The 27,411-nt window shown below is 35.9% G+C and overlaps 1 protein-coding gene across 7 annotated transcripts in view; it reads left to right on the top strand.

Annotated features, from left to right (window-relative positions):
* The window catches only part of LOC110447468 (prestin-like), a 126,011-nt gene that overhangs the window by 83,205 nt on the left and 15,395 nt on the right, over nt 1-27,411 (top strand). For 5 of the 7 annotated variants that reach the window (XM_021493309.1, XM_021493227.1, XM_021493473.1 and 2 more), the window contains 8 exons: nt 16,548-16,877; nt 17,584-17,694; nt 20,087-20,355; nt 22,281-22,445; nt 22,978-23,139; nt 24,113-24,195; nt 25,463-25,610; nt 26,616-26,729. In XM_021493309.1, coding sequence (XP_021348984.1) covers nt 16,548-16,877; nt 17,584-17,694; nt 20,087-20,355; nt 22,281-22,445; nt 22,978-23,139; nt 24,113-24,195; nt 25,463-25,610; nt 26,616-26,729 — 1,382 coding nt within the window. Of the gene's footprint in view, nt 1-862; nt 885-961; nt 1,036-16,547; nt 16,878-17,583; nt 17,695-20,086; nt 20,356-22,280; nt 22,446-22,977; nt 23,140-24,112; nt 24,196-25,462; nt 25,611-26,615; nt 26,730-27,411 lie in introns of those variants that run through there. The other 2 variants (XM_021493706.1, XM_021493626.1) reach the window with 2 other exon arrangements.

Here is a 27,411-nt window from a genome sequence, read left to right as displayed (position 1 = left end):
CAATTTAAGGGCAGTTGTATGGAGTAAACTGTGTCTTATTAACAAAAGAATGAGCATGATAGATGTTAAATAATGATCAGTTGGCTGTTGAAACATTTAAGGCCTCATAAGACAAGTTAGGTTATATGTGATACAAGTGTCTGACTAGAATAGCCTTACAGTTGATAAATTATAACTTTCCTTCTTTATAAAAATGACACCAAAATTTAGCATCAGTCAATTCCTGTTGTATATTTATAGTAAGCTAGAAAATTTAACCATTTAATTTAACCATTTTTTTATCTGAATTATTTTTTACCTATTAAATGTGAATATTTTTCTACTTGCTAGACATGCTATATTATTTGCTGAATTTCTTTATAAATATTGTAACAATTAAGCTTTAAAAGTTAGAAATAATCTTTGAAAAATCCTGTTTTCTTGAAAACAAACACAAAGAGTTGTTTTGGAATGTAATATCTGTGTTGACAATTTCATTCTTAAGCTTACCGTAAGGAACTTGGCTAACACCAAACTATCTGGGAAATTCCCTGCTTAGTGCAGACGTGTTGCTTATGACATAACTGTGTCACCATTTAGCGTCTATTGCCCCATTTTTATGACCATTGGTCTACATTATGATGTGTCGGACTACTTTACCTCTGACAGGTAAACAAAAGATATGAGTTTACCTGTCGTATCAGTAATGATTTACCTGGCTATCGTAGTAGTATTTACCTGGTGGTGGGGCAAAGGAACAGTTCATTTTAACATACCTGCAAAGATGTGGATACAGTTATATTAGCATGGTAGATATCTCAAGCTAAGACCCCAGGCCAGACGATCTTAAAGCTAACAACGTAAACCTTCACCAGTAATACGGAGCAACGTAACCATACAACTCGGTAACGTAGCTATAAAAAGTCGTTTTTATCTGAGCAGAAACAAATATATTTAGTTGTTTTTTTCATTTGAAGACTGAGTTGAAATCTCCAGCTTGGATTTATTTGAATTTAATTCTTAAGCAGATAGTAACTGAGTTGCATTCATCTGAAGGTAAGATTTCTTTTGGATCAATTTACTAAGATTTTTGTGAAATTGAATATTACCCATGATATAAAAACAATGATTTTATGTTTCACCTTTTAATATTTTAAAAATTAGTTTTATACATTAAAAAATAATTTTCAGAGATAAATGATATTCAAGAGATTTTGATGTTGGGAGTTAAATTATTTTTTGTTAAAGGTGTTGAATATTACATTACAATACAAAGTCATAAATATATTATACAAAGTTAAACATAGTAACTAATATACATCATAATAAAATATTGGCTTATTTTGAAAATGATAATAATAAGTGAATTCTTTTAAAATTTTCAACTTCATATAACATTTTCTGTTACAAGTGCCTTTTGATACAGTGAATTGAATAAGAAAGTTCTTTTAAACATGATAGTAATCGTCCAACAGTGTTCCAGTTTAAGCATTATAAATCTGTTACAAATTTATTTTCAATATGCATGTACTGACTAAATCATTAACAATATTTTGTTTATGTAAATTTGTAACAATGTTCCTTTCTATATAATGTAAGTTTGTAACAATGTTCCTTTCTATATAATGTAAGTTGGTAACAATGTTCCCTTCTTATGTAAATTTGTAACAATGTTCCCGTCTAATGTAAATTTGTAACAATGTTCCCTTCTAATGTAAAATTTGTAACAATGTTCCTTTCCATAAATGTAAGTTTGTAACAATGTTCCTTTCTAATGTTACCGTAATTTGTAACAATGTTCCCAACTAATGTAAATTTGTAACAATGTTCCTTTCCATAAAATGCAAGTTTGTAACAATGTTCCTTTCTAATGTTAATTTGTAACAATGTTCCTTTCCATAAAATGTAAGTTTGTAACAATATTCCCTTGAATGTAAATTTGTTTATAATGTTCCTTTCTATATAATGTAAAGTAACAATGTTCCCTTCTAATGTTAATTTGTTACAATGTTTCTTTCTATATAACAATGTTCCTTTCTATATAATGTAAGTTGGTAACAATGTTCCCTTCTAATGTAAATTTGTAACAATGTTCCCTTCTAATGTAAATTTGTAACAATGTTCCCTTCTAATGTAAAATTTGTAACAATGTTCCTTTCCATAAAATGTAAGTTTGTAACAATGTTCCTTTCTAATGTTACCGTAATTTGTAACAATGTTCCCAACTAATGTAAATTTGTAATAATGTTCCTTTCCATAAAATGTAAGTTTGTAACAATATTCTCTTCGAATGTAAATTTGTTTATAATGTTCCTTTCTATATAATGTAAAGTAACAATGTTCCCTTCTAATGTTAATTTGTTACAATGTTTCTTTCTATATAACAATGTTCCTTTTTATATAATGTAAATTTTGTTACAATATTTCTTTTTATATAATGTAAATTTGTAACAATGTTCCTTTCTATATAATGTTAGTTTGTAACAAGGTTACTTTATATATAATGTAAGTTTGTTACAATATTCCTTTTTATATAATGTAAATTTGTAACAATGTTCCTTTCTATATAATGTAAATCTGTTTCAATGTTCCTAGTATTCTAATTAATACACTGTTCTTTTGACATAAGTTAGCCTTATACACACTCTACACACTTAAAAGTTGATATCCAGGTTTGATCCTTGTTTTCCTATAAACAAATGAAATGTATTGACATTTTAATATATTTATAATATCCATTGTAGCTTAAGTTTATAAACGTAACAGTTTGTCTTGCAAAAGCCGGCAGCAGCCGTAACGGAAGGTTCGGAATCAATTACGATTTTTTATTACCAATTAAAAGCAAGAAAAAGACAAAATTGGGTCAGCCTCGTTTTCTTAGGAAATAAAGTCTGTAGCATGATTCTGTGATGAATATAATAAATACTTCCAGTATTATATATATATTTATAGAGACAGAAGTACCAACACACCTTGTCTGGATTAATTTGTATACGTGTATATCTGATATATATTTAACAGTAACAGGAATTTACACCTTCACAAATACTAGCCTCTGTCGTTTATACATTACTGACCAAGTTAACATTCTTACCGACTAATAGGTGATTTTCCTAAATGGCTGAAGGTATAAAAGCAGTAAAGTTTGGAAATCTCATAAACTTATTATTCAATAGGTAATTATAGCAATGGTTTCCACATTGAACTGTTAACATACAAATATATAATAGTAATGGAATTCTTGTGAAGGTGTAAATATGATATAATAAATCAAGTTTCAGAGTACTTTCTGGTACCGATAAAACTTTATTGAGGGAAAATATTTATATACATCCATTTCATACACAGCACTGCCCAAAGATAGTCATAATTGTTCCATTTTTGTTCCCCAATTTTTTTAGGTCACCTAAGCTTTGCTCAATTTAGTGACCTATTCCGATCACTTTCCGTCCTTTGTCGTCCGTCATCCGTAAACTTTTTACATTTTCAACTTCTTCTCAAAAACCAGTGGATGGAATTTTTTCCAACTTGTTCAGAATCATCCTTGGTAGATGAGGCTACAAAATTGTAAAATTGGTATTCCTACCCCAACCCCTGGGGCCAGGGTGGGGCCTGCAAGAGAAAATTAACCAATGTTTCAAATATCTTCTTCTCCAGACTCAGAGGTACTACAGTCAATTTCAGTGCAGTATTGGATACAAAGATCATCAGGAGCTTTATTGAAATTGGCATATTCAGGATCCCTGAGCCATCTGTTCCCCTTGGGGGGGGGGGTAAAGTTTACTATAGTTTATATAGGGAAATAACACTTTTGGGTATATTTTATCCATTTTCAGCAGAAAAGTATTCTTACTTGGTCAGAATTATCTTTGGTGGATGAGAGTATTACATTGAAAAATTGGAATTCCAGCCCCATCCCCAGGGGCTAAAGGGTAACATTTACCAATATTTTAAAATTCTTTTCCTTTGATGACATGACAAGTATTGTATTTCACTCAGTTTACATGCTGATTTCCACATCACATCTAAACAATAAAATAAAGCTACCAGTACCTATGATATAACTCAGGTGACCGCTAAGGCCCATGGGCCTCTTGTTAGCTCACCTGGTCCGAAGCAAGTTATAGCACCACTGAAACAAAATACCATGTACAGAAAAAACAACATGAAGATGAATATTAATTACCAGTCAGACAGATCTGCTCATAAAATGGATATGTTCAGTTTTAAATTGTAAGTAAGGTGATAAAAAGTATTTTATGATTGTTTTTACATAGTAAACAACAGCAGATTTACTTTTGACTTTACTTGAAGTGCTGTTGTCATTTTATGTGATTTGTTTTGATGTTTTCGGAAGCGTTCTTATGTTCATTCCAACATATTTTATTAAACAGTCAAAGAGATTGGGCACAAGTTCTTACAACTTACTAGGCCCTCTATCCCTCTCCCTCTATTGACATTGAACAGTCAAAGAGATTGGGCACAAGTTCTTACAACTTACAAGGCCCTCTATCCCTCTCCCTCTATTGACATTAAACAGTCAAAGAGATTGGGCACAAGTTCTTACAACTTACTAGGCCCTTTATCCCTCTCCATAATTTCATGTCCACTGGAAATCTGTTGAAGGTAAAGGCATATTGATAATAAAGATCTATTTAGGGTCATTTTCACACATTTTGACTTTTTTGACTATTTATTTGTGATTTGCACCTTAATGTATCTTATTACAAAAATAGTTGGAAAGAAAAAAGGTAGACTTAAAGACTGTAGTTATTAATATGAAGAAAGCAACTATAAGGGTGTAGTTACGAAATCAAGGTTATAAATTAATCATTCTCAGTTTTAAGATTTACTTCAATATGTGTGTTGAACGAAAATGCATGAACGAATTGTAACAAATACACTGGTTCTGGCAGTCGTTGGTCAGACATCCAAAGCCGGAGTAACTTGTGTTATATTTAGAAAAGAAAGGATAGGGCTCATCAAGAACCTGAACACTAAAATACACCACAAACATAAACTTTCGTAATATAAGTCTTTGCAGAAAAATCATCTCTGTACAAGATATGTACAAACACATTATGTGCTGACTAATAGACCTCACAAACAAAAACCAGTGACTTCAATGCCTATAGTTTTTTTTGCCACACCATTTAATAATGAAGGCAACAGTGCTACCCACCTATTCCACCCCTTTGTTTTATCCCTTAGAGTCCCCATTCAGTGTCTTATCTCTTAGAGTCCCCATTCAGTGTCTTCATCCCTTAGAGTCCCCATTCAGTGTCTTATCCCTTAGAGTTCCCATTCAGTGTCTTATCTCTTAGAGTCCCCATTCAGTGTCTTATCTCTTAGAGTCCGGCCATTCAGTGTCTTATCCCTTAGAGTTCCCATTCAGTGTCTTATCCCTTAGAGTCCCCATTCAGTGTCTTATCTCTTAAGAGTCCCCATTCAGTGTGTTATCTCTTAGAGTCCCCATTCAGTGTCTTATCTCTTAGAGTCCCCATTCAGTGTCTTATCTCTTAGAGTCCCCATTCAGTGTCTTATCTCTTAGAGTCCCCATTCAGTGTCTTATCTCTTAGAGTCCCCATTCAGTGGCTTATCCCTTAGAATCCCCATTCAGTGTCTTATCCCTTAGAGTCCCCATTCATTGTCTTATCCCTTAGAGTTCCCATTCAGTGTCTTATCCCTTAGAGTCCCATTCAGTGTCTTATCCCTTAGAGTCACCATTCAGTGTCCTATCTCTTAGAGTTCCCATTCAGTGTCTTATCCCTTAGAGTTCCCATTCAGTGTCTTATCCCTTAGAGTCCCCATTCAGTGTCTTATCCCTTAAGTTATAGTCCCCATTCAGTGTATTATTCCTTAGAGTCCCCATTCAGTGTCTTATCTCTTAGAGTCCCCATTCAGTGTCTCATCTCTTAGAGTCCCCATTCAGTGTCTTTATCCCTTAGAGCCCCCATTCAGTGTCTTATCCCTTAGAGTTCCCATTCAGTGTCTTATTCCTTAGAGTCTCCATTCAGTGTCTTATCCCTTAGAGTTCCCATTCAGTGTCTTATCTCTTAGAGTCACCATTCAGTGTCTTATCCCTTAGAGTTCCCATTCAGTGTCTTATTCCTTAGAGTCCCCATTCAGTGTCCTATCTCTTAGAGTTCCCATTCAGTGTCTCATCCCTTAGAGTTCCCATTCAGTGTCTTCTCCCTTAGAGTCCCCATTCAGTGTCTTATCTCTTAAGAGTCCCCACTCAGTGTCTTATCTCTTAGAGTCCCCATTCAGTGTCTCATCTCTTAGAGTCCCCATTCAGTGTCTTATCTCTTAGAGCCCCCATTCAGTGTCTTATCCCTTAGAGTCCCCATTCAGTGTCTTATCCCTTTGAGTCCCATTCAGTGTCTTATCCCTTAGAGTCACCATTCAGTGTCCTATCTCTTAGAGTTCCCATTCAGTGTCTCATCCCTTAGAGTTCCCATTCAGTGTCTTATCCCTTAGAGTCCCCATTCAGTGTCTTATCCCTTAAGTTATAGTCCCCATTCAGTGTCTTATTCCTTAGAGTCCCCATTCAGTGTCTTATCCCTTAGAGTCACCATTCAGTGTCTTATCCCTTAGGGTCCCCATTCAGTGTCTTATCCCTTAAAGTCCCCATTCAGTGTCTTATCCCTTAAGTTAGAGTCCCCATTCAATGTCTTATCCCTAAGAGTCCCCATTCAGTGTCTTATCTCTTAGAGTCCCCATTCAGTGTCTTATCCCTTAGAGTCCCCATTCAATGTCTTATCTCTTAGAGTCCCCATTCAATGTCTTATCTCTTAGAATCCCCATTCAGTGTCTTATCCCTTAGAGTCCCCATTCAGTGTCTGTTTTAGCTATGTTAACAGGTTTTGATGACATTTTATACAAAAGTTAAGTACGAAAATTCCTTGAATGAATGTGTGTATGGTAATCAAAGGTGAAGGCCATCACAACTGTAACGAACAAATTCAATATATTTTAACGAATTTCAGTGACACTCTCTAACAGCTCAATTTCCTTAAAGGCTTTTGATAAAGAATAATAGTATGTATTTCTGGGTTCCAAGGTCAGCATGCCAAGGTCATTGTTACTTTTTATAGGAATTTGTCAATCAATGACTCATCTTTGCGTGGGACACGTCTTGCAGACACATTTGATAGTTTCCCTTACAATGTATGTTTTACAAGTTCATGTTCTGTTAAAGTCTTGAAACAACTTGGTGAATTTATTTTAAAAAAAGAAAAAGTTCCGTCTTTACCTGCCTTGATTGTGATCTTTTGAGAGCTTAACAACACCAATGATTTTGTTTGTCCTAATATTATCACCATAAATATAAAGTTCATAGTTTATAACATTGAAACCCACCATTACCTACAGTGTATGTGGCTCCATGCAGGTGTGGGGTTCCGAGTGCCATGGATACCAGCATTTAGAATTGGACGGAAAATTGTTTTATTATATTATACACCTTACAAATCTTACTAAAGTGCTGCTGGCCTATTTCAAACCATTTAATAGTCAGAACATCGTTTTGGTTATATACTGGTCCATAGCTATACTGCTGAAACATGTTAGTAATTATATATTGATGAAATTGTTGAATCGAGCATCTCAGATGATTGTGAGTTCCAAATATTATGATCCCATTTGACACTTAGTCTCAAGTGACCTATTGCGATCACCTTTTGTCCGGCGTCGTGCGTCATCTGTCGTGCGTCTTCGTGCGTCTGTTAACAATTTACATTTTCGACTTCCTCTCCAAAACCCCTGATCCAATTTCAATGAAATTTTGCAGAAACCTTCCATGGCCAAAGGTCAACCAGAATTGTGAAGTATATGGTCCCCAGCCCCCAGGGGCCTGAGGGGCGGGGCAAAAAAGGGTCAAATTGACTAAAATTTCAAAAAACTTCTTCTCAAGAGCCAGATATGGTAGAATTAAATACTATTCATAGATGGAAGGGTCTTAAGGTGCTTTACCAAAATTCAGCTGACTGCATGATGTTGTACTTAATGCATAATTTAGGAGAATGAATCCCCCCTCTGGATATTGGGATGTATTTGCCCTCAAAGAGATAGGCATTATGTCTTATTAATGAATGAATCGGCAGACATATTGAAGTGATCCCTTGATAACCAGTCCCCTTGAGATATTTATGGGCAATATTTGTGACCCTATGGCATGCACTGTGTTTATTCATGCCCCTATGATAAGTTCCACACTTCTTTGACTTGGTTGACAATGTAAATGTCTGGTGATAAGATCACTATTATTATCTGTTAGTTCCTCTAAATATATGCCATATGGTTGAGATGAATAATAACTATAATCTGTAGCCATACATTTGTACCCTGTGAAGTGATTGACGTTATACATGATGTTATACCTTTGTAAATTACATAAGAAAATATAAAAAGTTTACTGCAGGTCTAATCAAATAAAGCTAGCATTTGTAAAGTGCCCCCACTTAGATGGAATTAGCATAAAACGCAAAATCTTAAAGGAGGAAATGAAGGGAAATTTAATTCTAACCACTGAAGCAGATAATATAGGTAATATTGTGACCTACGTACGTGTAGTATGTATATGTGAAGTTTTGTGACTGTTGGACTAGTTTGGATTAAGGTCGTAGGAGTGTATTGATAAACGGAAATAGGAAGTACATCCCTGGTTGAAAACCCAGTGTAGGGAGACAGTATCACAATTTCCGCATATTCTAATGTTTAATATTAAACTGATGAATATTGTATGTTTATTATTGACAGAACAGTGTGTTCTCTCAATGTTAAAGTATTTCAAAGCAATCCAGGCATTAAGTCAGTTGTATTTTATCAATAAGTCACATGTGTCCATTTTTCTGTACTTCAGGAAACCGGCTACCTTTACTATTTCACTACTGTGAAGTTTTTCAAGAAAGATAATTCTAACATTCAATTACTATATGTGTATATGGTTTTATTATAAAATGTCAATTTTTAATCGTTTATAGATAATTAAAGGATTCGTAAATCTGATTAACTTGTGCCATATTTTTCATGGACACAAAGTCATGTACAAAAGGTCTTATTGCCCATAATGCCTATAGATAATATAAATATTGATTTAATGTCGAGTAAAAAACTGAATTCAATATTGTTTGAAAACTAGATTGTGTTAAGAAATCTTAAACCTGTCAATTGGTTAAGGAAATTAAATTACTTATCATATCAACAGGTAAAAAAGTCAAAATCAACAGGAAATTAAATAAAAATGTAAAAAAAAAAATGAATAAAAACATGACGAAATGGGCCATGTCCTCAAGCTATGAACACGATAGTTGTGATGAACTACATGTTATTAGCTTTTGAATGAAGAGCAGGAGAAAAAATAACGTGGTCGTTTTGACAGTGAATTTTTGATTAATTGAATACATCAAGTGATAGCTAAAACAAGGTTAATTATCGTAATGTACTCTGAAAAAGTAAAACAAGTGGACTTGAGGAGCAAACAACTGATGTCATCCTATATTGTGTCTGTTACAGTATATTAATGTCTGTGGTTTGCTGAAAGCGTGTAACGTTTATTTTAAGGTTCGTCCCAGCTCCGTAAATATAACCAGTATCTTAAGCATCTTAAAACATAGTTCAGGATTTGTGTACAGGAATTATCTTTGGACGTTTTATTGTATTATGTCTCTGATAAGTGTTGAGAGTTAGCATCAGCACCGACTGTCTGGCCGTAGGTAAGGCATTGTTGTTGTTTATTTTATTGTTGTTGTTTTGGTATGCAGCATGTTGATTTGATAACAGAATGTGTAAGCTGACATGTTTATGGGACTTTTTTCAGTTTCCTTTGATATTTTTCCAGTAAGATACTCTACTCCAGATAAGAACAGCATCGTTGATTTAACCCATATGCATGCAGAGATAATTTTGTAACATTACAGCTCACACTTGTCTAATCAGTAGAAAACAGTATATTTTCACACAAATTTACATATTATCACTAACACTTCTTATTTTGACACAATCAAGCAAGAACAATTTTGTAATTTGTTGTCTCTTTCAGAAGTGTCAATAGTGCAAGTGTTGATTAAGTAGCATATATCTCTGATCAGAATAAAGGTTGATGTCGGATGTAATGTCATAATTAATGCAAGTGTGACGTCAAAATTGTGACATCACAATTGTGACATCACACCACATGATTTCATTTCACACTCTGCAATCAACCCCACCCCCACCCCTCCCACCACAACAAAAACCAAACACCATTGAAGGCTACACCTGGGAGTAATGAAACTCACAGGAAACCTGTAGCACTAAACATTTTATAAGCACAACATTGATCTAAAAAAAATAAAATGTGCCCAAAACCTAACAAATATCTGTGGGTTTTTTGTCACCATGAAACATTCACTTAGGTCCAGGTCGTCTAAGCTTGTAGTTTTGATCTCGCATGTCTGGTAACCTCAGGCACTTTGCCAGTCTGAGAAAGCTTGATATATAGGACCAGGGATTTCAATTATATGTAATATTGTACTTTAAATTAATGAATTAACTTGCTTGTATAATAGAATTATATTCTTGGTAAGTTTGTTTTTCTAGATCTACAGAAAGCTGAAGAAAACAGACTAATTAAAGGATTCCCGTACGACGGCTAAAAACTGTATCCATGCAGGAAACATTTTTCCGGCATGACAACTGTTGATAAATCATGTCCGAAAAAAAATTCATACCTTGTGGGACTTTCATGAAAAATAATAGAGATGAAATAACAAAATATAACCAACATTACAGTGTTCTGAGTTTTAACATTCAGCAGAGCTAGACCTGTTACAGCCAAAGAGAGGTAGACCTGTTACAGCCAAAGAGAGGTAGACCTGTTACAGCCAAAGAGAGGTAGACCTGTTACAGTCAAAGAGAGCTAGACCTGTTACAGCCAAAGAGAGCTAGACCTGTTACAGCCAAAGAGAGTTAGACCTGTTACAGCCAAAGAAAGCTAGACCTGTTACAGCCAAAGAGAGCTAGACCTGTTACAGCCAAAGAGAGCAAGACCTGTTATAGCCAAAGAAAGCTAGACCTGTTGCGGCCAAAGAGAGCTAGACCTGTTACAGCCAAAGAGAGCTAGACCTGTTACAGCCAAAGAGAGCTAGACCTGTTACAGCCAAAGAGAGGTAGACCTGTTATAGCCAAAGAGAGGTAGACCTGTCACAGCTAAAGAGAGGTAGACCTGTTACAGCCAAAGAGAGCTAGAGCTGTTACAGCCAAAGAGAGCTAGACCTGTTACAGCCTAAGCAAAACTGATGGCAGGATTATATATAGTATGTTAGACCTGTTACAGCCAAAGAGAGGTAGACCTGCTACAGCCAAAGAGAGCTAGACCTGTTACAGCCAAAGCAAAACTGATGGCAGGATTATATATAGTATGTTAGACCTGTTACAGCCAAAGAGAGGTAGACCTGTTATAGCCAAAGAGAGGTAGACCTGTCACAGCCAAAGAGAGGTAGACCTGTTACAGCCAAAGAGAGCCAGAGCTGTTACAGCCAAAGAGAGCTAGACCTGTTACAGCCAAAGAGAGCTAGACCTGTTGCAGCCAAAGAGAGGTAGACCTGTTATAGTCAAAGACAGCTAGACCTGTTACAGCCAAAGAGAGCTAGACCTGTTACAGCCAAAGAGAGCTAGACCTGTTACAGCCAAAGCAAAACTGATGGCAGGATTATATATAGTATGTACAAAAAAATTGTAGTGAAATATTTTGAAGCATTTTGCCTGCAATGGAACAGGTGTCTTTTTCTGAGAATCAAAAATTTTGCAGCTGCATTCAGTAACAATGGTAATTTGAATATATATTATCAAATTTATCCCCAGTTTATGTTTCATGTCATTGAATTAAGTTTTATTTTGTGAAATTATGCAATTTTTCTTTTTCTTTGTATATTTTACAAAAGATAAAACACAGACATGCTTTTCTCATTTTCAGACATGTTCCTGTGTTATGAATTATTATTGAATTATGCACCATGTAATTTTTATTATGTTCGTGCAATGGTTAAAATTTTGTATAAATTGAGCTGAAATCTGGTAGTTTGCTGTTTGAGAATTCAAAAAACTTCTATTACAATACATGTATTAAGACTGAAATATAATTTGATGTTACCATTAACTATTTTGTTATTAACATATATCTAATGGTTTAATAATTATTTTGTTGTGGCTGTTATATTCCTTTTGATTATATTTTATTTTACATCAAAGCTACTTTGTTTATCAGTAAATTTTGTCACCTGTCGAAGAGATCCAATTACAACTGAATTGTGTGGTAATACAAATTTTGTATCATCAATACTAGTTGCAACATTGCAGCTAAAATTGTCTGAACATTTCTAAAAGCTACAGAATAATTCAATAGTAATCTTTTCTTTGATGTACCTGGCATATGTCTTGCAGGTATTTAGGCAACTGTAATGTTACATGTAATAATAAAAAAAATCATTTGTCTTTTGGCACACCTTGCTGCATCTCATTTTACTTCTGTGTGGTCCTGTATGACCTGAATGTTTGTCATCTCTAATGTTGCCATAGAGATAATTTCCTTCATTTTTTTAAGCAATGTAATTGATACAGTCCCCTAATCTGCCCCTGTAGTCACAACGATAGCCACATAGATAGTCACTATGATAGTCACATTGATAGTCACAAGGATAGTCACATTGATAGTCACATTGATAGTCACATTGATAGTCATTAGTATGGTCACATTGATAGCAACAATGATTGATAGTCACATTGATAGTCATTAGTATGGTCACATTGATAGTCATATTGATTGTCATTAGTATGGTCACAATGATAGTCATTAGTATGGTCACATTGATAGTCACATTGATAGTCATTAGTATGGTCACATTGATAGTCACATTGATAGTCATTAGTATGGTCACATTGATAGTCACATTGATAGTCATTAGTATGGTCACATTGATAGTCACATTGATAGTCATTAGTATGGTCACATTGATAGTCACATTGATAGTCATTAGTATGGTCACATTGATAGTCACATTGATAGTCATTAGTATGGTCACATTGATAGTCACATTGATAGTCATTAGTATGGTCACATTGATAGTCACATTGATAGTCATTAGTATGGTCACATTGATAGTCACATTGATAGTCATTAGTATGGTCACATTGATAGTCACATTGATAGTCATTAGTATGGTCACATTGATAGTCACATTGATAGTCATTAGTATGGTCACATTGATAGTCACATTGATAGTCATTAGTATGGTCACATTGATAGTCACATTGATAGTCATTAGTATGGTCACATTGATAGTCACATTGATAGTCATTAGTATGGTCACATTGATAGTCACATTGATAGTCATTAGTATGGTCACATTGATAGTCACATTGATAGTCATTAGTATGGTCACATTGATAGTCACATTGATAGTCATTAGTATGGTCACATTGATAGTCACATTGATAGTCATTAGTAGGGTCACATTGATAGTCACATTGATAGTCATTAGTATGGTCACATTGATAGTCACATTGATAGTCATTAGTATGGTCACATTGATAGTCACATTGATAGTCATTAGTATGGTCACATTGATAGTCACATTGATAGTCATTAGTATGGTCACATTGATAGTCACATTGATAGTCATTAGTATGGTCACATTGATAGTCACATTGATAGTCATTAGTATGGTCACATTGATAGTCACATTGATAGTCATTAGTATGGTCACATTGATAGTCACATTGATAGTCATTAGTATGGTCACATTGATAGTCACATTGATAGTCATTAGTATGGTCACATTGATAGTCACATTGATAGTCATTAGTATGGTCACATTGATAGTCACATTGATAGTCATTAGTATGGTCACATTGATAGTCACATTGATAGTCATTAGTATGGTCACATTGATAGTCACATTGATAGTCATTAGTATGGTCACATTGATAGTCACATTGATAGTCATTAGTATAGTCACATTGATAGTCACATTGATAGTCATTAGTATGGTCACATTGATAGTCACATTGATCGTCATTATTATGGTCACATTGATAGTCACAATGATAGTCACATTGATAGTCACAAGGATAGTCACAATGATAGTCACAAGGATTGTCACATTGATAGTCATTAGTATGGTCACATTGATAGTCACATTGTTAGTCATTAGTATGGCCACATTGATAGTCACGTTGATAGTCACAATGATAGTCACATTGATAGTCATTAGTATGGTCACATTGATAGTCACAATGATATTTATTAGTATGGTCACATTGATAGTCACATTGATAGTCTTAAGTATGGTCACATTGATAGTCACATTGATAGTCATTAGTATGGTCACATTGATAGTCACATTGATAGTCATTAGTATGGTCACATTGATAGTCACATTGATAGTCATTAGTATGGTCACATTGATAGTCACATTGATAGTCATTAGTATGGTCACATTGATAGTCACATTGATAGTCATTAGTATGGTCACATTGATAGTCACATTGATAGTCATTAGTATGGTCACATTGATAGTCACATTGATAGTCATTAGTATGGTCACATTGATAGTCACATTGATAGTCATTAGTATGGTCACATTGATAGTCACATTGATAGTCATTAGTATGGTCACATTGATAGTCACATTGATAGTCATTAGTATGGTCACATTGATAGTCACATTGATAGTCATTAGTATGGTCACATTGATAGTCACATTGATAGTCATTAGTATGGTCACATTGATAGTCACATTGATAGTCATTAGTATGGTCACATTGATAGTCACATTGATAGTCATTATTATGGTCACATTGATAGTCACATTGATAGTCACAATGATAGTCATTAGTATGGTCACATTGATAGTCACATTGATAGTCATTATTATGGTCACATTGATAGTCACATTGATAGTCACATTGATAGTCACAATGATAGTCACATTGATAGTCACAAGGATAGTCACAATGATAGTCACATTGATAGTCACAAGGATTGTCACATTGATAGTCATTAGTATGGTCACATTGATAGCCACAATGATAGTCTCAACAATTTTTTTTTAGTCACAAATGATGCTTTGGAAAGAATTTGCAAGGCACGCTTGCATACTAAGTAGGAACGAAATCTGAAAATGAGGAGGACCAATGGCATCACCTTGGCCTATATCAATAATGTGTCGGCGTGAATCATAAAGACCACTCGGCCATGTTTAATGACCAATTGTAAAATGAAATGTGTTATGCACATCTACACATGGGCACCAATGCTTATGTGAAATTTAATTATTTTCTGGCCAGCAAATTCAGAGAAAAGGTCCAGAAACACTTTGTCAGAAGAAAATTAAGAAGAAAAGAACAATGAAGTATGTTAAAAAACAGCAAACTCAATCACTTCGTGTGGTGGACTTAAATATAGTGGGGTGGCTTGTGATTAAAATGTAATCACTATTCTGTACTTCATTTCAGTTCTAATACTGCTCAGCTATAGCTGGGATATCATTAAAGAATCTAAGATCATTTTAGAATCTCCACTATGTTATAATACATTTCCAACCTGTTAATTTGTTTGAAAATAAATCAGTGGCATATGGTTCCACTTTTCTTTAGAAAACTACTCTTTTATACATAAAGCCCTAACACAGGACAGAAACAGTATAAGTCAAATCTAGGCAACATTCAGTGGATGTGGGAATTTTTATAATAGCAGCTGTGTAGAATAAATAAGAGGTCAAAAATTAACAGTATTAGAGATTCTATTTGAGGGAGAAATTCAATATCTATTATGTATGTGAAGAAACTTTGTTTTTCTGCATTTTCATCTCAAAGTTTTACATGTACACTGTATGTATGCAATTTACAAAGGCATGCAAATTACTCCAGTTTTTACAGTGAATTGCCTGAAAGTAGCATCACTCATACATCTGGTGTACATTAAAGTGCATTGGTCTGAGGGATTCTCCGTGTAAATGTATTGTCTTGGAAAGCTCAGTGTGTTGCTGCTATCAGACTTAAAAGTGATAATCAGGGATTAATGTAGGACATCTTCTGGCATAACTTCAAAGTGGCTTATACTCCCAATTAAACATGGTTCCAAGTGGAAATGCTGTGTTACAAAATGTGATTTAATGGAAAACAAAGTGATAAACAGTTAATCTTTGGGATGTTTGAGAGCACACTGTACAATTTGTAAGTTTGTTTTCCTGAACCCGATATTCTACATACAGATGTTTATCACATGTTTTACTTGTATGTAAAACAGAATAAGCTTTGAGGGGGCCATCAAGGGGATCCTCTGGGCCCCCTCAAAGCTGAAATTGGCCTCCTAATTTCCTTTTTCTTTTAATTTTGTCTTATTACAGTGAAGTTGCTTTAGTATAACATTTTGGTTTAGTGGAGCTGTTGAAGAGGAAGAAAAAACTGCATAAAGAATCGAAAATAATGCAATTTCCGGTGACAACTTTTAAATATGCAGAAATATTTATTTGAATGTTATTTTTGCAAGTTATGGAATAATTGTTTTCTTTTTCTGATACTTGCAGGGAAGAAGATGAATGCTGAGGATCATGACCTCAGTGAATCGCTGCTGGATGTACGATCCAATGGAAGCGCCAAATTTGTTGTAGAAAGACCAGTTTTCTCACAGCAGAAATTTGACGAGGGATTTGAACCTGGAACTCGTCCACAGAGCACACTAAGGCAGAGTTTAAGTAAAGCTAAATCAAAATGCCATTGTTCCGGGAATTGTTGTATGAAGTTTCTTTACAGTATCTTTCCCTTCCTGGATATCCTAAAGGAGTACAATATAAAAAAGGATTTGTCTGGCGACATTGTGTCTGGTCTAACAGTCGGTATCATGCATATTCCTCAAGGTAATTTATGACATAACCTTATCTTTGGGCAGTCTCCTTGTTATTGATTGAATTCATTTCCACTCTCCAGAATACCATTCCTGTCAACCCTTCCAAAATATTGTGTGAGTCCCCCAAATTTTTATGGTATCTCCCAAATTTTCCCACTAGGGATAATTAATTCTACTGATTTGTCTTGATTTTTGTCTCGCCGCCACAAAGTGGAAGCGAGACTTAGGTGTTGCTTTTCCGGCAACGGCGGTGACAGGCATCAACATTAATTTTTTGCATTTAGGTTAGTTTCTCTGAAAGTATAAGTGATAGACCAACCAAACTTGCACCATAGATGCATCTTGGGTAGTACATCTCAACCCATGCATCAAATGCTGGATGCGGCCTACCTTTTATGGTCCATTAACTTAAAGTTTTTGGCGTTTAAGTTAGTTTCTCTGATATGTGTATTGATGGTCAAAGTGGGGCACAGGCGAGACACATCAATCTAAATGGCTTGTTAACATGTTGTAAGAGTAAAAATAGTTGCACAATAGATGAAAAAGGAATGTTGTCATGAATTAGAGAAGTACCATGCGGGAATGATAAATAGTTAGAGAGATCTGAGAATATTGTAGTGTGGAGCATTCCTGGAGAAATGAGAGAAGTTACATGATACATTATTAACTACTGCTTCAATTACACTATGATGAATATTTTGTTTCTGATAATACAGGCATGGCATATGGTATGTTGACGGGTCTACCTCCAGTATACGGACTGTATGCCTCCTTCTTTCCAACACTTGTTTATTTCTTCTTCGGGACATCAAGGCATGTTTCAATGGGTAAGTAATCATCGCTTTATAACAGCAGTACTGTTAAATCCAGAGCAGAAACTGTTGCCGTCTGGCCTTCATAAATTATAGCATATTATTAGCTCACCTGGTCTGAAGGACCAGTGAGCTTATGCCGCAGCGCAGCATCCGTCGATGTCCGTCGTCAACTTTTTAGCTCAAGTCTCAAGTGACCTATTGCGATCATCTTTTGTCCGGCGTCGTCCGTCCGTAAACAATTTTCGACTTCTTACCCAAAACCCCTGAACCAATTTCAATGAAACTTTGCAGAAACCTTCCATGGTCAAAGGTCAACAAAAATAGTTGCCGGTTTGGTCCCTGGCCCCCAGGGGCCTGAGGGGCGGGTCAAAAAGGGTCAAATTGACTAAAATATTAAAAATCTTCTTATCAAGACCCAGATATGGTAGAATCAAATACTCTTCTTAGATGGATGGGTCTTAAGGTGCTTTACCAAAATTGTGAATTTCTTGACCCTGGGGTCTCATGTTTCCCCCTGGGGAGGGGGTAAACTTTACTATAGTTTATATAGGGAAATCACATTTTGGACCAACATTTGTTTAATTGCCATTGGAGGTAATTCAATTTAGGTTAGCATTATCAGTATTGGGTAGCAGTTTGATGGTATGCGCCTATGAGCCCTGACTGACCCCCGGGGATGATGGGAGGGGCCAAAAAGGGTTGAATTGACTTAAATTTCAAAAATCTTCTTCTCAAGACCCAGATATGGTAGAATCAAACACTCTTCATAGATGGAAGGGTCTCAAGGTGCTCTACCAAAATTGGGAATTTTATGACCCTTGGGTCTCACGTGTACCCGTGGGGTAAACTTTACTATAGTTTATATAGGGAAATCACATTTTGGACCAACATTTGTTTAATTTTCATTGGAAGTAATTAAATTTAGGTAAGCATTATCAGTATTTGGTAGCAGTTTGATGGTATGCACATATAAGTCCTGACTGACCCCCCAGGGCTGATGGGTGAGGCCAAAAAGGGTTGAATTGACAAAAATTTCAAAAAAAATCTTCTCAAAGACCCTGATATGGTAGAATCAAAAACTCTTCATAGATGGAAGGGTCTCAAGGTTTATGACCCTAGGGTCTCATGTTAACTCCCTGGGGAAGGAGGGGGGGGGGGGGGGGGGAGCAACATTTATTATGGTTTATAATGGCAAATGATACTTTGAATATTACATGTTTTAAAATAACTTGATTGGAATCATAACCCTGAGTTGGGTGGGGCCCAAAGGAGTCAGTGTGCTAAAATTTCTTCATTTTCCTTGTTTAGAATCAGAGGTGCTAGTTTCAAATACTTTTTAGTCTTAAATCTGTATGCTAGATATTGAATAAGGTGGTTTTATTGTTTTTTGTCACTGAATAATATTTCTGTTCGTGTTAAAAACAAAATCAACTCTCTGTATAAATATATCAGGTGACCGTTAAGGCCCATGGGCCTCTTGTTCTTTAAACCTATCTCCTCCTAAACGCTTAAGAGCATTTCAACCAAATTGCCCTGAAGCATCAGTAGGGAAGGGCAATCATTTCTTAAATAAATGAGGTTGGTTCGACTCCTGAGGCCAGGGGGGCGGGGCCCTGAAGGGGAACTTAGCTAAATTTGCTTTAAAACGCTTTTCCACCTAAACGCCAGAGAGGATTTCAACCTTTAGTCGGAAGCATCAGTAGGAAAGGGCAATCATTTCTTGAATAAATGAGGTTGGTTCAACCCCTGAGGCCAGGGGGGTAGGGCCCTGTAGGTGAACTTAGCTAAAATTTTACCTTAAAATGCATCTCCTCCTAAAAACCAGAGATGATTTTAACCAAATTTGCTCTGAAACTTCATTGGGGGAGGGCAATCATTTCCTAAATAAATGAGGCTAGTTCGACCCCTGGGGCTAGGAAGGCACAGAGAGGATTGTCATGGTCCATTGACTTTGTCAGCATCTCCATCAACATTAAGGTTTTGCGTTTAAGTTAGTTTCTCTGAAACTATAAGTGCTACACCAACCAAACTTTCACCATAGATGCATCTTAGGTAGTACATCTCAACCCATGCATCCAATCCTGGATGCAGCCTACTTTTCATGGTCCATTGACTTTGTCAGTATCTCCATCAACATTAAGTTTTTGCATTTAAGTTAGTTTCTCTGAAACTATAAGTGCTACACCAACCAAACTTGACATGTGCATTGATGGTCAAAGTGGGGCGCAGGCGAGACATCAATCCAAATGGCCTGTTTAATCATGCAATATGATTTTCAGTAGAAATTATATTGTTTCAACCATTGAAGATCATAATAAGAAAGCATATGATACCACCATGTTTTAAGATGCTGTATTTCAGGGATGTTGACAGCACTGCCATGATTTGTGATAATGTATTGCAGGGACATTTGCTGTGGCTAGTCTAATGATAGGGTCAGCCCTGGACAAACACATGCCTGCTGGGGTCAGTGTATGCCAGCCGACCTTGGAGTCAACTGTTGGTTTGATGGTCAATGAAACAGAGAACAGCACGTTTTCTGTGATTGGAAACAGCTCCCTGGAATCTAACGGTACCCATGACTGGATGAAGGGATGTATGACCGAATTCGACCTGGAGATGATACGGCTGCAATATGCCATGGCAATCACCTTTGTGTCCGGAGCCATCCATGTAAGAACTTTGGTTGCCGTATTATTATTAAACACATACTTTATACCAGGATAGGTTTCCTTCAGCTCTGTTTTGCGGGGAGTTTCAGCCCTCTGTACGTAATGAGGGGGAGTTTCAGCCCTCTGTACGTAATGAGGGGGAGTTTCAGCCCTCTGTACGTAATGAGGGGGAGTTTCTGCCCTCTGTAATGAGGGGGAGTTTTTGTTCGCTACAGCAAACATTGGTTAACAACATCATAAACATAGTAATCAAAGGGCAAACTTAACACTGGGCCAATTTGAATTTTATAGGCATAGGGCAAAAGATTGCCTGGGCGAATAGTTCCAGTAATTAGACAAACAAGGTCATATTCAAGTACACCAGGGTACATTGTTAATCAGATTCGTTAGGGCAATCATAAATTAGCCATCATCTTCTTCCTTAGATATATGATAACTGGTCTTTGGATATTCAGTGTTTTACAGAGAAAAAATATGCTAAAATTGTTCATGTTGGAATAGAAATGCTACTAAAACATGAATATTTACAGTTAAGAGACTGAAACTGCTTTCTTATGGATAGTCTAATTATAGTTTTGATGATACTTAAACATCGTTATTTTTAGCTCACTTGGCACTTCGTGGCGTGGCGTCCGGCGTCAATATTTTACTTTAAACGACTTCTTCTTAATAACCGAAAGGCCTAGGGTGTCGATATTTGACCAGAAGCAAACTGGTATAAAGTTTGTTAAAATTAATGACCTTCACCCATTTTCAAGGTCACAGGGGTCAAATATGTTAAAAACTTTAAACATCTTCTTCTCGATAACCTAACTGCCCAGGGAGATGATATTTGGCCAGTAGCATGCTGGGGTGAAGTGCTATCAAGTTTGTTCAAATGAATGACGTTCAGTAATATTTAAGGTCACAGGGGTCAAATATGTTAAAAACATTACACAACTTCTTCTGAATAACCAAAATACACAGGGTGATGATATTTGGCCAGTAGCATGCTAGGGTAAAGGGCTATCAAGTTTGTTCAAATGCATGACCTTCACCCATATTCAAGGTCACAGGGGTCAAATATGTTAAAAACTTTTAAACAACTTGTTCTGAATAACCAAAATGCCCAGGGTGATGATATTTGGCCAGTAGCATACTAGGATCAAGGGCTACCAAGGTTTTTTTTAAAGTGAATGACTTTGACTTATATTCAAGGTCACAGGAGTCAAATTTGTTTAAAATCTTTAAACGACCTCTTCTGAATAACCATGGGTCCCAGGATGTTATACTATGCAAATTGCATCCTGAGATGAAAGGCTATAAAATGTGTTTAACATAATGACTTTGTTCAACTTTCAATCACAGGGGTGGAATGTTTAAAAAAAAAAAAATGGGTCTTTTGAATGAATTTTAATCATAAATACTGATATTTTGCCTGTAGCTTTATTTTAGATCACTTTTAGGGTTACAAGTGTGAGATTTATACCAGGTGAGCGATGCAGGCCCATTGGACCTCTTGTTTTAAAAACAAATTAGTTTAGGTTTGTGGGAATTAAGGTAAAAAATGTTGTACATTATGTTTAGACCTACAGAATCACTTGGTGGGTAAAAAGGGTTAATTTATTGTCTGTTGCTGTACACTTCAAGTGAAGGTGTGGTTCCAAGTGACCTGAACATTTGTTACAGTTTGTTAACAAAATGCCACTCACAATGATCATACTATATGAAGCAGTAGAAAGGAAAGCTCTCAATGTCAAAACAGTGACCCCACCTAAATTCCTCCCGTAAAATACACATTTCCAGTTGATATGTCCCATTGATGTCAAACTCTGTTTCTCTGCATGATCATAAATACTAGGGTGCAGAAAAGAAAAACGTGTTTCTAACAAAACACTTTTTATGAAATTATTGTGAAAAAGTATATTGTTGACTATTTATTGGCAGCTGGCTATGGGTTTGGCACACCTGGGATTTGTGACCACCTACCTGTCAGATCCACTTGTTAGTGGTTTCACCACCGGGGCAGCCTGTCATGTGTTTACGAGCCAAATCAAACACATATTTGGGATCACAACAGGACGATACAGTGGCGCTTTTAAACTTGTATATGTAAGTCACAGTCTTTTGTTAAGTTTGAGTTGATAGGTTTTTTGGCTTGTCTTGCAAAGTTCCTATGAGTTCATGCAATTGGGCATTGTCTGTCATCCATCCATCTATGGTCAGCTTTACCATTTAACAACTTCTTTTATAAAGTAATAAGGTCTACAGTCATGATAGCTGTCCTACTGCTTTCTGTAAGCTTACGATATGCTGTTAAAATGAGTCAAATTGACCTTTTTTCAAAGTCAAAACATTGCTTTGTTGTCCTTTAGCTATTTACATGTGTATTGTGTGGAGAATCGAGTTGTCTTCTAGATTATTCATTTGCACAACATTGACTGACTATTAAGATTACCAGTGCAAAATTTTCATGAAAAATCAGGTCATTCTTTTTTATTGTTAATAACCTGGAAAATGTTCAAATATTAAATTTCAAATGTGGTTATTTTACATTTATGTTAATAAGAGAAATGCTGACATATTATCATGCTAATATGTAGTTAATCCACAAATTTACAATATTTTATTGATTTTATTTCAGACCTACATAGATTTCTTCAAGAACATTCCAATGACAAACCCAGTAACCATAGGAACCTCAGTTGTGTGTCTTGTGATTCTGTATTGCGTGAAAGAATTTATCAATAATAACCCAAAAATTAAACCCAAACTGAAGATGCCAGTTCCCATAGAACTGATCATGGTAAGTATAAATAATATAATTGTGTACTTTCCCTAAAACAAAGAAACATTAAACAGTCTGCAGTTTAAAAATGAAATACAATGAGTATAAATATTACTACGGGGCAATAGTGAGTAATGTTTTATAGGAAGTATAAAATGTACCGTAAAAACCCATGTAATTTGCGCACCTGTGTAATTTGCGCACCTGTGTAATTTGCGCATTGATGTAAAATGATATTTAAAACCGAGAAGAAACTACGTAAAATGTGTATTTTGTTGCTTGTTTTCTTTGAAACCTATCCATACACCCAAACCACCTATGTGTGATATTGCCTATTTACCAGGTATCAACCTTTTTGTGACACTCGTGTGATCTGAGATGTCAGACTTATACCTACGTGTGATATTGCCTATTTACCAGGTATCAACCTTTTTGTGACACTCGTGTGATCTGAGATGTCAGACTTATACCTACGTGTGATATTGCCTATTTACCAGGTATCAACCTTTTTGTGACACTCGTGTGATCTGAGATGTCAGACTTATACCTACGTGTGATATTGCCTATTTACCAGGTATCAACCTTTTTGTGACACTCGTGTGATCTGAGATGTCAGACTTATACCTACGTGTGATATTGCCTATTTACCAGGTATCAACCTTTTTGTGACACTCGTGTGATCTGAGATGTCAGACTTATACCTACGTGTGATATTGCCTATTTACCAGGTATCAACCTTTTTGTGACACTCGTGTGATCTGAGATGTCAGACTTATACCTACGTGTGATATTGCCTATTTACCAGGTATCAACCTTTTTGTGACACTCGTGTGATCTGAGATGTCAGACTTATACACATACCTGTGATATTGCCTTTTTCCACAGGTAATTTTCGGGACGGTGATATTATTACTACGTCTGTTCCTTTGTTTCCACAGGTAATTTTAGGGACGGTGATATTGTTACTACGACTGTTCCTTTGTTTCCACAGGTAATTTTAGGGACGGTGATATCGTTGTTAGTAAAACTAAAGGAGGAACACGATGTTGACATTGTAGGCAACATTCCAACAGGGTAAGATATTCTGTAAAACTGTCACACAATATAAACCATAGTTATCAACCTTCACAAGTCAAAAGAACAAGATCTCTGTTTGAGATTTTTTTTGAAATTGTTTTCAAAGCTTTTTCAGTAAATTTCAAATGAAGCTGTTAATTTGATATATCCTGTGTAATTATGAAGAAAGTGGGTAACTATTTATAATGTATGTACTTATAGTGGGATAGAGAAAATAATTCTTCAAAACAGGAGAAATGGGGATAAATTCTTGGAAAAGGATATAGATTAGAGGGAGAAAGTCTTCAAAAGGGAAAGTTTTAAACTTCTCAGGGAGATTGTTTCTGAGGGGAAGGGGGTATTTAAATGTTTCATATACAAAGTAACCTCCCCTTAATTCCGTCTTGGCCAGACCTTTAGCATGGTATTGACGACATAGCTTGGCCAGACCTTTAGCATGGCATTGACCACGTAGCTTGGCCAGACCTTTAGCATGGTATTGACTACGTAGCTTGGCCAGACCTTTAGCATGGTATTGACCACATAGCTTGGCCAGACCTTTAGCATGGTATTGACCACGTGGCTTGGCCAGACCTTTAGCATGGTATTGACCACGTAGCTTGGCCAGACCTTTAGCATGGTATTGACCACGTAGCCTGGCCAGACCGATATGAAGTCCAGGGTTCAAAGCAGAACAATCAGAACACTATTGTTGATTACATATTGTTTACTTCATCTCTATTATTTTTCATGAAAGTCCCACAAGGTATGATTTTTAATTCAGTAACGATTTAACTAAGCTATAGTGATGCTGGCCAAATTGTTGCTTTCCAGTGAATTAAGTTACAGTTTTTGTCTATGGTTTTGGGTTTCTTAGTACAATGTTGTGATGTTGGATATATTGTACAGTATGGACTTCCCTGATATATTGTACAGTATGGACTACCCTGATATATTGTACAGTATGGACTACCCTGATATATTGTTGAAAATCTGGTTTATTATATAGGTTGTTAGATTATAAAGGTTTCTGGTTTATATAGGTTACACTATAGCTGTTTGTATCCAGCCAGTTATAAGTACATGTATAGTGACTTACACCCGCATACTGTTAGTGTCAAGTACCTGAATTGGTTCAAGGGAGGTAACTCTAACACATATAAACAAAATGTAATAAATAGATATGGGTAGAAATGATAAATATATAGTGTTAAACATGTATGAAAATATTAACAGTGTTTATTATTTTTCAATCAGAAGGTATGTTGATATTTCTTTCTTGCAGACTACCATCGCCAAAAACCCCAGACTTGTCGCTGGCACCAGACGTAATTGGTGATACGGTCGCCTTGGCGATTGTCGTGTTTGCCGTCTCGGTGTCCATGGGGAAAATTTTATCAAAAAATTACGAATATGAAATTGATGCAAATCAGGTAATGATAGTAATTATTACATGTATTATACTTAAGCTAAAGTGTATAATAATGCAAATTATCATATTGGCATTTAAACAAAAACAGCTTCTTAAAAAACCCATATAATCCACAATTACTCAATAAGAAATGGAAAGTCAAATGTGTACATAGGTTTTTTCAGTTTGTATATTTTATATAAATCATTAAATAAGAACGAGTTCAGGAACAGTCATTTGAAAAAGCAAAAATATAAAACAACTCTAGTAGTAATTGATTGATAGTCTCAATCGTTAAGTAGGTAATGGAGAATATAGAAATTCTACCGATGGTGTAGAAATGTTACGGATCTCCCCCATGCCTGCATAATGATTGACTCCATATCTCCCTACTATTACCTGGGATTTTGGAAAATTAACAGTGACTTTGTGAATACAACAATAAATGCAGTAGTATTCTAGATATACAACAGCAAACTGCAAAGCTTCTCAAAAACTTTTTCCAACAATTATGTATTTCCATGAGGCGATGCAAGTAAGTAAGTAAGTAACTGATCTGTTCTGGTGGTAGGTATTCTTCTACTTATAATTGGTGTCATATATCACAGAGACCATGCCATCATGACAGCAGTCAACAAGATATTAAACAATTCATCTAGTCTGCTTACTAGTCAGGATTTAGAAAACTTAGTTCCCAAGCTGCAGGTCTCTGGTTGTGCCTGTGATGGATAGAGTTTATTAATTGTGTATTTTGTATATGTGTTCGCAGGTTTATTTAGAGGCTGTATGTAAATCATGTTTCTCGTGATTTCACATTGGTTGATATTTCCCAAAACGGTTTCGGCAAAATCTAAGTGATGGTGTTGTTACAAGGCATAGCGTCTGGATCACCTCTGAACAAATTCTGTTTCTGAGTATAAGAGTATGGGAAGGGAAGTAACTGATATCTGAGACATGTCTTAGAATTAATTAGATTTCACTTTTAAATTATCGGTGTAGCTAATGGATTTTTTTTTGCAATCCACAGGAGCTGTTAGCTTATGCTGCATGTAACATTGTCAGCTCTTTCTTCTCTGCCTACACAAGTTCAGCATCCTTGTCACGAAGTTTGGTACAAGAACATGTTGGAGGAAGAACACAGGTAAGATGAACAAGTATTCCAGATAAAGGGGCAGAACGTGGGTTAGAGAAACAAGTATTCCACAGAGAGGGGCAGAATGTGGGTAAGAGAAACAAAGAGTCCACAGAGAGGGGCAGAGCATGGGTAAGAGAAACAAAGAGTCCACAGAGAGGGGCAGAATATGGATAAGATAAACAAGGATTCCACAGAGAGGGGCAGAGGTAAGAGAAACAAGTATTGCACAGAGAGGGGCAGAATGTGGGTAAGAGAAAAAAGTATTCCACAGAGAGTGGCAGAACATAGGTAAGAGAAACAAGTACTCCACAGAGAGGGGCAGAGCATGGGTAAGAGAAACAAAGAGTCCACAGAGAGGGGCAGAATATGGATAAGATAAACAAGCATTCCACAGAGAGGGGCAGAGGTAAGAGAAACAAGTATTCAACAGAGAGGGGCAGAACATGGGTAAGAGAAACAAGTATTCCACAGAGAGGGGCAGAACGTTGGTTAGAGAAACAAGTATTCCACAGAGAGGGGCAGAACATGGGTAAGAGAAACAAGTATTCCACAGAGAGGGGCAGAACATGGGTTAGAGAAACAAGTATTCCACAGAGAGGGGCAGAATGTGGATAAGATAAACAAGTATTCCACAGAGAGGGGCAGAATGTGGGTAAGAGAAACAAGTATTCCACAGAGAGGGGCAGAA

The sequence above is a fragment of the Mizuhopecten yessoensis genome, unplaced genomic scaffold, assembly GCF_002113885.1.
Source record: "Mizuhopecten yessoensis strain PY_sf001 unplaced genomic scaffold, ASM211388v2 scaffold39, whole genome shotgun sequence".
NCBI classification, from domain to species: domain Eukaryota; kingdom Metazoa; phylum Mollusca; class Bivalvia; order Pectinida; family Pectinidae; genus Mizuhopecten; species Mizuhopecten yessoensis.
Note: the sequence above shows the minus strand (reverse complement) of the source record. Positions and strands in the feature narration are given on the sequence as shown.